Below are 15,000 nucleotides of genomic sequence, written 5' to 3' on the forward strand. Positions count from 1 at the left end.
TACAGCAAAACGTCTTTTGAAGGCATCAAAGTAAATAGGTGGTAGGCTACCTGTCTTTCCATTACTGAGTTGTGGGTGCAGCTCACTGACTAATAATCGTCTTGTAGGCTAAAAATGAACACCGTTTTGAAACATGTAGTCAACACATACCAGGAGCTATCTTATCTTAAAAGAAACGTGACCCAGCGGGTTACAACTATAGCTAAATGATTGCAATACAAAAATATGCGCGTGTTTAGTTAGTTTTGTGATGTTTTGCACTTTTGCCTCATGTGTTTTCAGGTTTGAGGGCTTTTTTTTGGCAAGATTGACCTTGATTAGACTCTGCATATGTTATTTCTCCGTATGGACAATAAAGTCAATTTCCCACACTGTAGTTCAATATCAAGTGTTGCTTGTTAAAACATGTGACTAGTGAAACTCAAATGATTTTGGAAATATTTAGCCAAAGCCAAAACGTGTTACTTTGTGCCCCGTGCTCCCCCACGCTTAACGTGAAAAAGCTTAATGTCCCAAAACGGCAACAAGTCGTTTTAGGCTATTCCCCGCAGGCCTTCATAATGGTAGTCTAGGGCTACAGGAAGTGGGGGGAGGGTATGGGATGACCAGAGCCGCTTAGCTGTGCTATTCAGAAAGCATCTTCTATTGTCTTTCCAGGCACACACAGCTCGTTACCATATAGCCTATCGAAAGTACCTTAACAGATAGGCTCTGCTCTTCAGGTTTGGCCTCACAGCCAACTCAACCCTCTTGTTGCTTTGCAGTTTGTTAAATAAAAGCGATGCAGATTACATTATTTATTTCTGATTAATTGCGTCTTTTGATATCTTTTGCAACATCTGCTTGTTAGGCTGGGCTACTGTCAATGTCCTGTACAGGTAAATGTTCAACAATTGCTGGTGTAGGCCTACAGGCTATAATCAATTAGGGACTGTTCCTTATTTATTTAAGGGGCCACCGGAGGAGTTTTGGGAGCGTTAGTCAAAAAAGACATGACCCTCCCTCGCCAGCAAGAATGTTTTCTATGACCCTCCAAAGTGATTGAGAAAAAACCCATGACCCTCCCCAGTCCCAACAATTTATGAATGCCTTCTGTAGGCTACTGGGTCAATTTGGGAGCTTGCATGGGGCACTCCTTCCTTGAAATGCCTTGAAATGGCTGTCGTTTGCACAATTTCACAAATAATCACCGAGACCAAAACAAACCTGTCAACCTTTCCCGGGTTTATCGCGTATTTTAACTTTTTCCTCGCTGTCTTAGGAGGAGCTGCAGGGCCGGGGGTGCGAACTTGACAGATGCAAGGCCCTTTCACTCACATGCAATGAAATCATGCGATAGCTTATAGCCAAGGCTACCGTCGGTACATTTTAATAGTAGCCTAGTCTAATAAGCCTATAACATTAACATAACATATAAGCATCTAATTGTATAGCCTATAACATTAGCTGAGTCACACATTTACCAAACTATTGATACGATGTGAAGATGTGCACTATGGAAACTGGTCTGTAGACATCTTTTTCAATTCATAGAAGGGAGAGCCCAGTCTTTCCTGTGACATGGAGGTGCACTAAAAAAAATGTTTCATAGCCTGTTCAACTTCGAAAAGCTTCGTTCACCCGATGCCTGTCACTGATCGCAATTCGTTCAATCTTTAAGTTTTAAGTGCAGTCAGTGTTTCCCACAGAATTGGATTCAATTTGTGGCGGCAGCTGACTTTGACACAGGGGTATATTAAGATCGTCTAATTGAGTGCCTGTCACTTTAAGACATTTGAGGGAACCCTTGCAATTGTAACACAGTTGAAAGGCTGCTGATGTGTGGATGCAATTCATAACGTTTTCTACATAGTTACAATAAAGGTTTGTACTTCTCCTTGGGACAAGCACTTTTGAATTTTGGAAAACACTTTTCCATTTACATTGGGATTTTGCAAACATTCAGTGTCAGAGTCAATAAAATGAGCCCTTCAACGAAATTGACAAGCAGCTTAGAAGTAGGCTATAGCATACTAAATTCGACATCCAAACAGTATTTTAACGTTAGCTTTGAGATACTGCTTGATTTCATAACTTAACTTAGTTTAGTCTCTTCAATGTAGCCTACTATGCTGTGATCCTTAGCAGAGTTCACTTTAATGCAGCAGTTTTTTGAACAAATTTAGCAGCATGGTCTGATGCTGAGCCGGATTTTAATAACAATTTAGCCAGACGTCTTCTATGCAATGCTTCTATGTGGCAACAACAATCCTTCAACAATGGTGAATATTTTGTTAAATGCACATGCAGAGGAGGGGCAGTGGGCTACAAGAGAGAGGCATGGCATGGAAAGGCTAGCGTATGCAAAGCGCAGCTCAATGGCAATGCAAGGATTTGATCTTATATTTAATTTAAATTAAATTAAATTAAACATAGAATATTCATCTGTGGCGGCCGATTTTTATTTTAGGGCCCCCGCCACAGATTAGTCAATGTATGGGAAACACTGGCAGTATAGCCTACTATCTGCCCCCTTTGGAAATATATATCTCGAACCTCTTAGTGCGTTATGTCCTGGGATTCGGACGTGCTCAAAAAGAAAAGAAAACAACACTGCTGGTGTGCAGGCTATAAGCAATCAGCTAAATCATTTGGCCAGCTGTTTAAACAACACTGCTGGTGTGCAGGCTATAAGCAGCTAAATCATTTGGCCAGCTGTTTAAACAACACTGCTGGTGTGCAGGCTATAAGCAGCTAAATCATTTGGCCAGCTGTTTAAAACAACACTGCTGGTGTGCAGGCTATAAGCAATCAGCTAAATCATTTGGCCAGCTGTTTAAAACAACACTGCTGGTGTGCAGGCTATAAGCAGCTAAATCATTTGGCCAGCTGTTTAAACAACACTGCTGGTGTGCAGGCTATAAGCAATCAGCTAAATCATTTGGCCAGCTGTTTAAAACAACACTGCTGGTGTGCAGGCTATAAGCAATCAGCTAAAATCATTTGGCCAGCTGTTTAAAAACAACACTGCTGGTGTGCAGGCTATAAGCAGCTAAATCATTTGGCCAGCTGTTTAAACAACACTGCTGGTGTGCAGGCTATAAGCAGCTAAATCATTTGGCCAGCTGTTTAAACAACACTGCTGGTGTGCAGGCTATAAGCAGCTAAATCATTTGGCCAGCTGTTTAAACAACACTGCTGGTGTGCAGCTATAAGCAGCTAAATCATTTGGCCAGCTGTTTAAACAAACACTGCTGGTGTGCAGGCTATAAGCAGCTAAATCATTTGGCCAGCTGTTTAAACAAACACTGCTGGTGTGCAGGCTATAAGCACACACACACACACACACACACACACACACACACACACATCAATCATTTGGCCAGCTAAAACATTTTGGGCCAGCTGTTTTGGCCAAAAACAACACTGCTGGTGTGCAGGCTATAAGCAGCTAAATCATTTGGCCAGCTGTTTAAAAATCACACTGCTGGTGTGCAGGCTATAAGCAATCAGCTAAATCATTTGGCCAGCTGTTTAAACAACACTGCTGGTGTGCAGGCTATAAGCAATCAGCTAAATCATTTGGCCAGCTGTTTAAACAACACTGCTGGTGTGCAGGCTATAAGCAATCAGCTAAATCATTTGGCCAGCTGTTTAAACAACACTGCTGGTGTGCAGGCTATAAGCAATCAGCTAAATCATTTGGCCAGCTGTTTAAAACAACTTTTGCTGCTGGTGTGCAGGCTATAAGCAATCAGCTAAATCATTTGGCCAGCTGTTTAAACAACACTGCTGGTGTGCAGTAAGCAGCTGGCCAGGCAACACTGCTGGTGTGCAGCCTATAAGCAGCTAAATCATTTGGCCAGCTGTTTAAACAAACACCGCTGGTGTGGGCCAGCTAAATCATTTTGGCCAAAACAACACTGCTGGTGTGCAGCTATAAGCAATCAGCTAACCATTTGGCCAGCTGTTTAAAACAACACTGTTGGTGCAGCTATAAGCAGCTAAATCATTTTGGCCAGCTGTTTAAAAACAAATCAGCTAAATCATTTGGCCAGCTGTTTAAAACAACACTGCTGGTGTGCAGGCTATAAGCAGCTAAATCATTTGGCCAGCTGTTTAAAACAACACTGCTGGTGTGCAGGCTATAAGCAGCTAAATCATTTGGCCAGCTGTTTAAAACAACACTGCTGGTGTGCAGGCTATAAACAATCAGCTAAATCATTTGGCCAGCTGTTTTAAAACAACACTGCTGGTGTGCAGGCTATAAGCAGCTAAATCATTTGGCCAGCTGTTTAAAAACAACACTGCTGGTGTGCGGGCTATAAGCAGCTGGCCAGCTGTTTAAAACAACACTGCTGGTGCGGGGCTATAAAATCAGCTAAATCATTTGGCCAGCTGTTTAAACAAACACTGCTGGTGTGCAGCTATAAGGCTAAAATCATTTGACCAGCTGTTTAAACAACACTGCTGGTGTGCATTTAAGCAGCTAAATCATTTGGCCAGCTGTTTAAAAAACACTGCTGATAAACAGCTAAATCATTTGGCCAGCTGTTTAAAACAACACTGCTGGTGTGCGGGCTATAAGCAATCAGCTAAATCATTTGGCCAGCTGTTTTAAAACAACACTGCTGGTGTGCAGGCTATAAGCAGCTAAATCATTTGGCCAGCTGTTTAAACAACACTGCTGGTGTGCAGGCTATAAGCAGCTAAATCATTTGGCCAGCTGTTTAAAACAACACTGCTGGTGTGCAGGCTATAAGCAGCTAAATCATTTGGCCAGCTGTTTAAACAACACTGCTGGTGTGCAGGCTATAAGCAGCTAAATCATTTGGCCAGCTGTTTAAACAACACTGCTGGTGTGCAGGGCTATAAGCAGCTAAATCATTTTGCCCAGCTGTTTAAAACAACACTGCTGGTGTGCAGGCTATAAGCAGCTAAATCATTTGGCCAGCTGTTTAAAACAACACTGCTGGTGTGCAGGCTATAATCAGCTAAATCATTTGGCCAGCTGTTTAAACAACACTGCTGGTGTGCAGGCTATAATCAGCTAAATCATTTGGCCAGCTGTTTAAACAACACTGCTGGTGTGCAGGCTATAAGCAATCAGCTAAATCATTTGGCCAGCTGTTTAAAACAACACTGCTGGTGTGCGGGCTATAAGCAATCAGCTAAATCATTTGGCCAGCTGTTTAAAACAACACTGCTGGTGTGCATAAGCAGCTAAATCATTTGGCCAGCTGTTTAAAACAACACTGCTGGTGTGCAGGCTAAAGCAATCAGCTAAATCATTTGGCCAGCTGTTTAAAACAACACTGCTGGTGTGCAGGCTATAAACAGCTAAATCATTTGGCCAGCTGTTTAAAACAACACTGCTGGTGTGCAGGCTATAAGCAATCAGCTAAATCATTTGGCCAGCTGTTTAAACAACACTGCTGGTGTGCAGCTATAAGCAGCTAAATCATTTGGCCAGCTGTTTAAACAACACTGCTGGTGTGCAGCTATAAGCAGCTAAATCATTTGGCCAGCTGTTTAAACAAACACTGCTGGTGTGCAGGCTATAAGCAGCTAAATCATTTGGCCAGCTGTTTAAACAAACACTGCTGGTGTGCAGGCTATAAGCACACACACACACACACACACACACACACACACACATCAATCAGCTAAATCATTTGGCCAGCTGTTTAAAACAACACTGCTGGTGTGCAGGCTATAAGCAGCTAAAATCGATTTGGCCAGCTGTTTAAAACAACACTGCTGGTGTGCAGGCTATAAGCAGCTAAATCATTTTGCCAGCTGTTTAAACAACACTGCTGGTGTGCGGGCTATAAAGCAATCAGCTAAATCATTTGGCCAGCTGTTTAAACAACACTGCTGGTGTGCAGGCTATAAGCAGCTAAATCATTTGGTCAGCTGTTTAAAACAACACTGCTGGTGTGCAGGCTATAATCAGCTAAATCATTTGGCCAGCTGTTTAAACAACACTGCTGGTGTGCAGGCTATAATCAGCTAAATCATTTGGCCAGCTGTTTAAAACAACACTGCTGGTGTGCGGGCTATAAGCAATCAGCTAAATCATTTTGGCCAGCTGTTTAAACAACACTGCTGGTGTGCAGGCTATAAAGCAATCAGCTAAATCATTTGGCCAGCTGTTTTAAAACAACACTGCTGGTGTGCAGGCTATAAGCAGCTAAATCATTTGGCCAGCTGTTTAAACAAATGTTAGGTGCTACATTCAAACATAAAGGTGCTTTGATATCTTTTTTTAGTTTGAGCGTCGGCAACAGGCATGCTGCGGTTGCAATGAATGAAGATAATTGGTTTTATCTGCGGTTTTATTTTTTGCATTATTTTGAATATGACTGGCTCCAGTCTCAACAGCATTACTTTTTCCCACACGCTAAGTTCTAACACACATAGGCCTTTCCCCTCTCGCTTTCTCTCTCTCCATCCCTGCACCGCGGTGCTTTCTTAAAAGGGAGCTGCACCATTTTACAACAATTGCATCTACATTTTCATATTAGAATGTTTTGTCAAGTGTAAGCTTAAACTACTGTGATCAATTTAAGTTCCTGTGCCCCCGCTGAAAGTCTCATGCGCTTATCGTTAGGCCTACACTATCAAATCTATAAGTAACCGTGACAAATAGGGTATAATATATATAAACTCAACTCAAGTATTGTATTATCATATATGTTTGGCAATGGCTCAACTTTCTCTGATTGTTCTACTGACTTGAAACTTCGCGTCATGGAAGCAGTTAGTCAAGTCGCATCAAAATAGTAGTGGCAGAACTCCCCAAGTGACACCTTGTGGTTGTTTGTGTCAACTGCAGTTTGTGCCATTTCTGCTGAGAAAATGGGGTGCGTGATTCATGAAGGAACCCGTCCAAACTTAACTGGGACCCACTGTATGTGTGTGTGTGTATGTGTGTGTGTGTGTGTGTGTGTGTGTGTGTGTGTATGTGTATGTGTGTGTGTGTGTGTGTGTGTGTGTGTGTGTGTAGGTGTGTGTTGTATGTATGTATGTGTGTTGTGTGTGTGTGTGTGTGTAGGTGTGTGTGTAGGTATGTGTGTGTGTGTTGTATGTATGTATGTGTGTTATGTGTGTGTGTTTACCCCACAGCCCAGCCCGTCGGCCAGCTCACACTGCACCCTCCTGCGGTCGTCTTCTGGTAGCAGACCGGCCCCACAGCCCGGAGCAGGACACAACACCCCCCCCATCCCCAACACACACTCCTCCGCCGCGTAGCGCTGGTACCGCTCATACTGGGGAGAGAGAGTCAAGTCCCTTCATATGTACAGTCCATCTAGGACACAGCTAGCACACTGGATTAGCTCCATATTAGCCCCATATTATTACCCCATATTATATTAGCCCCATATTATTACCCCATATTATATTAGCCCCATATTATTACCCCATATTATTAGCCCCATATTATATTAGCCCCATATTATTACCCCATATTATATTAGCCCCATATTATTACCCCATATTATTAGCCCCATATTATATTAGCCCCATATTATTACCCCATATTATTAGCCCCATATTATTACCCCATATTATTATATTCAACTGCTTCACACTGAACCCAAACACGTGTGTGTGTAGAAAACACGTCTTCAACTACAATCTATCTAGCCATGTGTGTTCTGTGTGTGTGTGTGTGTGTGTGTGTGTGTTTTTATACACCTATATCTAGCCATGTGTGTTCTGTGTGTGTGTGTGTTTATACACCTATATCTAGCCATGAGTGTTCTGTGTGTGTGTGTGTGTGTGTTTATACACCTATATTTAGCCATGAGTGTTCTGTGTGTGTGTGTTTATACACCTGTATCTAGCCATAAGTGTTTGTGATTGTGATGTGAGTTCATGACCTTGGCTTCACTTTGCAACACTGTGCTGTGCTGTGCGTCCAATAGAGCCATCAGAACTCTGTTGGTACATCCAGAATAAAGAACTATTCTTTCGCAAGCCAGCCTCAAGTTTGATCTGCTCTTAACTACTGTACATCAGATCTACTCGGTCAATGGTGTCTCCATTTGGAATTAAGGAGACGGTTTTAATAGCATTCTTCAGGTTTAACACACACACACACACACACACACACACCACATACCTGTTCCTCTCCAAGAACATGGAAGTGATGCGTCTCTTTGATCAGAGAGTCTGGACAACCCGCTGGGATGGACAGAGAGAGAGAGGGAGAGCGAGAGAGAGAGAAAGAGAGAGAGGGGGGACAAAGAGAGAGAGAGAGGGAAAGAGGGGAATGCTTTATGAACTCCAAGGTCAGTAACCTATCATTACAAAAAATCACATAAACACATTTGTGATCACACACACACACACCGACACGTACAGATACACACAGACACACACAGACAGAGACACACCAGTGATGTTGGAAGTGGAGGTGCGGGGGGTGCGGCCGCACCATGACACTTGTCATTTTCCGTGTAGACAGACCTACAGTGGACATGCAACTGTGTTCTGTTCCCAGAGCGTGCTTTCTCTGCGTATGATCTGCAGGGTTAGGGTTTCCTAGTCCGCCGATAATTTACGGCACAATTAAATGGAACCGCGGACCGAAAGAAAAAGAAACTAAACATTTCCCAGATTAGAAAATATTTCTTAATTTAGTGTTATCAAATAAAGAGGCATAGCATTAGGGGGTAGTGGTGTCTGTGCAAGTGAAACCACTGGAGATGACATTTGTAGAAGCAGCAAACAACATTATTTAAAACATCGAACGAAGCGGATTCTTGCTGTCCATGAAAACAGCATAGAAACTGGCGTAGCCTACAGTTCTGTCATTAGCCTAGTCCTACGTCTTTTACTTCCTTACAAAATAGGTATTACATGCATTAATAACCCAGTGATACAGACATGGGTCTCACCTCGTACACACACCCTTACCACACACACACACACACCCTAGGCTACTCGAAATTAAACTGTTGTAGGCCTATAATCTAAGTTAAAAGTTTAATGGGCATAACTCACGACTTGTAACAGAGATAAATATCGTAGCAAATAGGCTATGGTGATGCGTGCGTGCGTGCCTATGCTATGACACAGCTTTTAAAACTATACTTCACTCTCGCTGGAGTGAACGCAGAACAGGCTGTTGTGCAAACAAATTCAATTGAATGATCTCCAAAAATTATGGTTTTGCTAACCCATTCGTGCAATAAATAACTTCTGAAAGATTCTCTTCTGAAAGATTCTGTTTACGTGCGACATTTCTCCATGTGGTGGTGTCAGCAGTGTAGTGAGAGCAGTGAAGTGATGGCCTATTGCAGGGAGTCACGTGAGTCAGACAGAAGACGGGCGCTGCTTTCTCGGTTTCTGTCCCTACGAAAAGGGCATTAAAATGGTGTATTTAGCAGTCAAAATTTCAAACATTTTCCCTGGACCCCCACTGACATTATTCATACCCCCCCCACACACACACACACACACACACACACAGACACCCCTAAACAATGTCAGGTTAAGGATGTGGAGATGAGAAGCTGCAGGTGGGATAATACAACACAACCCACAAGTTACACAAAGTGTGTGTGTGTGTGCATATGTGTGTGTGTGTGTGTGTGTGTGTGTGTGTGTGTGTGCATGTGTGTGTGTGTGTGTGTGTGTGTGTGCATGTGTGTGTGTGCGCGCATGTGTGTGTTTGTGTGTGTGTGTATGGTGCCATAATGGGTGTTGGGGTTGTGGGTTACAGAGGATCAACTTTCCATCCACAGCTGCAATTATGCAAATTACCCAAGAGGAGTGTGTGTGTATGGATGCCTTGGAATATGTGTTTATGTTAGTGTGTGTGTGAGTGAGTGTGAGTGTGTGTGTGTGTGTGTGTGTGAACTAATGGTCAGTACATCTCCCAGGACCTAACAGTACTTTTCAGCAAAGCTTTCAATCTGAGAAACACACACCAATTACTCTGCAGGAGAGTGAGCTTCTATCTAATCTTTAGATCACACACACACACACACACACACACACACACAAATATAGACTCCACTTATAAACACCAGTTAAACACCAATCTAAAGCTGAAGTTCTCTTTCTCTGTTTCTCTCTGTTTCTCTCTCTGACACATGCACACACACACACACACACAGATAACACTATGCGCTGTGTCCTCTGCATTGTGCAACACCGTGTGTGTGTGTGTGTGTGTGAGAGAGTGAGAGTGTGTGTCTGCGTGTGTGTGTGTGAGTGTGAGAGTGTGTGATTCAGGTGTGTGTGTGTGTGTGAGAGTGAGAGTGTGTGTCTGTGTGTGTGTGAGAGAGTGAGAGTGTGTGATTCAGGTGTGTGTGTGTGTGTGAGAGTGAGAGTGTGTGTCTGTGTGTGAGAGTGAGAGTGTGTGATTCAGGTGTGTGTGTGTGAGAGAGAGTGAGAGTGTGTGATTCAGGTGTGTGTGTGTGTGTGTGAGAGTGAGAGTGTGTGTCTGTGTGTGTGAGAGTGTGTGATTCAGGGTGTGTGTGTGTGTGTGTGAGAGTGAGAGTGTGTGTCTGTGTGTGTGTGTGTGAGTGTGTGATTCAGGTGTGTGTGTGTGTGTGTGTGTGAGAGTGTGTGATTCAGGTGTGTGTGTGTGTGTGAGAGAGTGAGCGTGTGTGTCTGTGTGTGTGTGTGTGTGAGAGTGAGAGTGTGTGATTCAGGTGTGTGTGTGTGAGAGGGAGAGTGTGTGTCTGTGTGTGTGTGTGTGTGTGAGAGAGTGAGAGTGTGTGATTCAGGTGTGTGTGTGAGAGTGAGAGTGTGTGATTCAGGTGTGTGTGTGTGTGTGTGATAGTGAGAGTGTGTGTCTGTGTGTGTGTGTGTGTGAGAGTGAGAGTGTGTAATTCAGGTGTGTGTGTGTGTGTGAGAGTGAGAGTGTGTGATTCAGGTGTGTGTGTGTGTGAGAGTGTAACGGCGTGGGCTCGTTCACAACATCACATAATGAGGGACAAGAAACAGTTGTAAAGAATAATAATTTATTTAAAGAAGTGCAATCAAATCAGGTCAATAATATGTGTCTAGGGTATGTTGGTGCAATGTCGTGCGTGTATGGATGTGGTGAGCGTCTAGTAGATCAGTATCAGGATGTTAGCTGCAAAGGAAGGAAATTATCATTAAGATAGAGTGAGATGAAGAATGATAGAGTGTGTCCGTGAAGGAAAGAAGTCAAATAGTGCCTATATGAAAGGAAAGAGAGAGAGAAGCCCCTTTTATAGCCCAACCCCTAAGTGCAGGTGAAACCAATAAGGCACTTAGGCTGCCTAGGACACCCAGGCCTAGCACTGTCCGTGCACTGACTGCACTAGACCCATAGGGGCCGTGGTTTGCACCCAGGTGGGCTTCACATCTCCCTCCCTAAAAAGGTTGGCTAAGGCAAACCAAAAACCCAAACAAACAAACAACCACCTGTTCCACACATGCAAACCCCTCCAGATCCAGGCGCCTTTGGGCTAGGGAAAAGAGTGAAGGGGAAACAGGCAGCGTGAAAGCAGTGGAGGAAGATAGAGAAAACAGAATTAAACTCTAGACAAAGCATCAGCAACAACATTGTTTTTGCCTCTGATGTGCTTTATCCTTAGTGGATATTGTTGAAGAATTAAGCTCCAACGCATAATGCGTTGGTTCTGATTCTTCATTCGATTAATAAAGACTAACGGGTTGTGATCAGTGTAAACCTCTATTGGAGTTAAAGAAGAGCCAAGGTACACCTCGAAGTGTTGAACAGCTAGGATTAAAGCTAGTGCTTCACGCTCAACAGTGGAATAGACTCGCTGATGGCGATTAAACTTCTTAGAGAATTACCCAACAGGGTGCTCTACACCGTCAGATCCCAACTGCAACAGAACTGCACCTGCGCCACGCTCACTGGCGTCAACAGCAACACTGAAGGGACAATCAAAATTAGGAGCGGAGAGAACAGGGGCAGAAGCAAGCAGACACTTTACATTATCAAAGGCTTTTTGACATGCAACAGACCATTCATATGGAGTCTTTGGGCTTAATAAGTCTGTCAAGGGCACAACTACAGAGGCAACATTTTTCCAAAAGGCTCTGTAGTACCCCGCCATTCCCAGAAACTTCCGGAGATCCCGGCGAGTTTCCGGCTCTGGGAAATTACAAATGGCCCCTACTGGTCGAACTTGCCCACCTCCTACTACCTTTCCAACACAGGTGATGCTAGCCTGAGCAAACTCACATTTGGTCAGGTTTACCGTAAGGTTAGCTGCAGATAGTCTGGTGAAAAGTTCATTAATCTGTTTTAGATGATTAACCCAGTTATTACTATAAAGAACCAAATCATCGATGTATGCATCACAGCCACGCATCCCAGCTAAAAATGATTAACAAGCCGTTGAAATGTGGAGGCAGCATTCATGACCCCAAAAAGGCATGACCTGGTACTGCAAGAAATTGTCAGGTGTTACAAAGGCAGATAACTCTTTAGCCCTAGCCGTTAGAGGGACCTGCCAGTATCCTTTAGAAGGTCAAATTTACTCACGTGCCTAGCTGACCCAACACGATCCACACAGTCATCATAGCGTGGTAATGGATAACAATCAGGTTTTGTTACTGAATTAAGTGCCTATAATCAGTGCAGAACCGATGCGTTCCGTCTGGTTTATTAACCAACAGACAAGGGGAGCTCCAGGGACTAAAGCTAGGTTCAGCTAGATTATTGGCTAGAAAGGTAATCAACCTCTTTTGCAACAATTCCCTTTTCCTTGGATTGACACGCGATAGGCGTGCTGCTTGATGGGCAAAGCCTCAGCCAACGTCTATATCATGTTCAATCACAGATGTATGCGGGAAGGAACGTCAGGAAAGAGACTAGGAAAGGACTCAAATCAACCCAATGATATCTGCCTTCTCTAGATCAGACAAGTGAGAGAGATGTGAAGGCAGGTCTTCCAGAACTCAGAGTTTATGGCGACCCTCCACACAATAGCCTGCGACGGACCCCTCACCCCCCTCATCAAACTCTTCACTGACAGGATCCAGAGACGCAACCCCATTGCCAAAACAGACGGGTTCTGAATCACTAGCTCCCCTAGTGGAGTGGTAGTAACCAAAGCAACAACTGTAGATGGCACAGATGAAAAGTAAGGTTTTAACAGATTGATGTGACAAACTTGTACCTTCTGCCGCCGCTCAGGCGTACTAATGAGATATTTATGGTCAGGAAGGAACTTGACAATCTCATAAGGGCCGCTATACTTAGCTTGAAAGGGACTATTCACAAGAGGCAACAGAGCCAGAACTTTATCGCCAACGTTAAAGCTATGGTGCTTAGCCTTCCGGTTAAAAAGACGTTGCATCTTACACTGAGCTTTACCCAGTTTACGTCTAGCAGCTGCTCTAGCCTCATACAACCGATAGCGGAAGCCACTAACGTAGTCCAGCACATTAACCGCCTCAGCTACACACCACTCATCAGCCAAAACAGCCGTTGGCCCTCTTACTGCATGACCAAGAACAAGTTCATTAGGGCTGAAGCCCGTGCTCTCCTGGACCACCTCTCTAATTGCCAAGAGTAGCCAGGGGAGACCCTCCTCCCAGTCAGACCCAAGCTCAACACAGTAAGACCGCATAAGAAACTTCAAAGTCTGATGAAATGCGGCTCAAGGGCACCCTGACTTTGAGGATGGTAAAGCTTGAGAATGTTGTGTTTGGCTTTCAGTTGTTTCAATGCCTAGAGAACTGTTTGACATAAAATTGGAACCTTGATCCTCTGAATGACATTCAAAATTCCAAAATAGACATGAAATTAGTAAAAAACTTCAACACTGACTTAGCGGTAATGGACCTTAGTGGATAAGCTGGCCCAATATCGTGTGGACTGGCACATTACAGTTAACAGAAACTATGCCCCCAACGGAGGAAGGCGAGGCAAGGGACCACAAATCAACAATAAGGTGCTCAAAGGGTTTGACACAGCAGGGATCGGATGTAAAGGAGCAACCCGGAATCTTCTGATTGACTTGCCGGTCAATTGACACATGACAAGATCTAACATAAAAAGAGACATCTTTTCTCAACTTTGGCCAAAATAATCGGCCTTTGGTTCGATCATGAGTCTTGCGCACTCCAGTATGTCCTGCCTACGTCATTATGCGCTAGGTCTAACACAGCATTCGAAACTTATGTGGGACAACCACCTGCACAACAGTGTTGGAAAAATTTCTTGTTGAAACACATATCGCGCCTACATAACAACCATCTTGCATGAAATAGGTTGACACATTATCGGGACTGTCTTGAGCAGCCAAAGCAAAGGTTCAGAGAGGGGTCAGCTGACTGCTTTCATAAATCAGCTCCTCACGTGAAACCTTAAACAAATGTGGCAAGGAACAACTTTCAAACTCACCAGTATTTAACAGAGTAGATGGTGACTCACTACCACTCACCTCCACAGGAGGGACTACTCCAACAGACTCAATCTCCAACATCTGAACTTTTGTCACCCCAGTGGTGTCCTGCCAGGGGTTGAGTGGCGGTGCTCTCTAGCTCCTGTCATCAGGAGAGACAAGGAAAAGTGTCCTTTAAGGACCACACCATCAGGGAGTCCAGCTTTTCCCGGGTTCGTAGCCATATAGCACGCAGTGGCCGGCGCGTGCTGGAGAAAGACATCAAAGATGCCACCCTGGGGCACCGATCCGGCTTGGTGAAGTTTGTTCAGGCAAAGGCAAGAAACAATAGGGGAAAACGGTGTTGGCCTTACCCCACACATATACATTGCCAAGTCATTACCAAAAAAACAAATGATATACCTTGTATGGTGAGAGATGAATGAACTCCAACCACCACGTCACCATTGATGAGAAGTAGCTCCGGACAGACAGATGAACTCTATGTAATGGCACCTGCACAGGGTGTTCAAAACCTCCCTGATCAACACCTGCGTTCAGTGTCAGTGCCCCGGCAGACAAAGGCAACACACCAGAAGGAAGTAAAAATGACTGAGCTGCCCCAGTGTTCCCTCAGTGGCCACTGAGCTGCCCCAGTGTCCCTCGGTAA

At 44.1% G+C, this 15,000-nt stretch overlaps 1 protein-coding gene across 1 annotated transcript in view; it reads right to left on the reverse strand.

Annotated features, from left to right (window-relative positions):
• Window positions 1-15,000, reverse strand: part of prkn (parkin RBR E3 ubiquitin protein ligase) — a 121,392-nt gene that overhangs the window by 10,310 nt on the left and 96,082 nt on the right. The window contains exons 8-9 of the mRNA XM_048270198.1: window positions 8,108-8,169; window positions 7,101-7,250 (exon numbers count right to left, since the gene is read on the reverse strand). Of these exons, the coding sequence (XP_048126155.1) occupies window positions 7,101-7,250; window positions 8,108-8,169 (212 nt within the window). The remainder of the gene's footprint in view (window positions 1-7,100; window positions 7,251-8,107; window positions 8,170-15,000) is intronic.

This window comes from Alosa alosa, chromosome 18 (genome assembly GCF_017589495.1).
Source record: "Alosa alosa isolate M-15738 ecotype Scorff River chromosome 18, AALO_Geno_1.1, whole genome shotgun sequence".
NCBI classification, from domain to species: Eukaryota; Metazoa; Chordata; class Actinopteri; order Clupeiformes; family Clupeidae; genus Alosa; species Alosa alosa.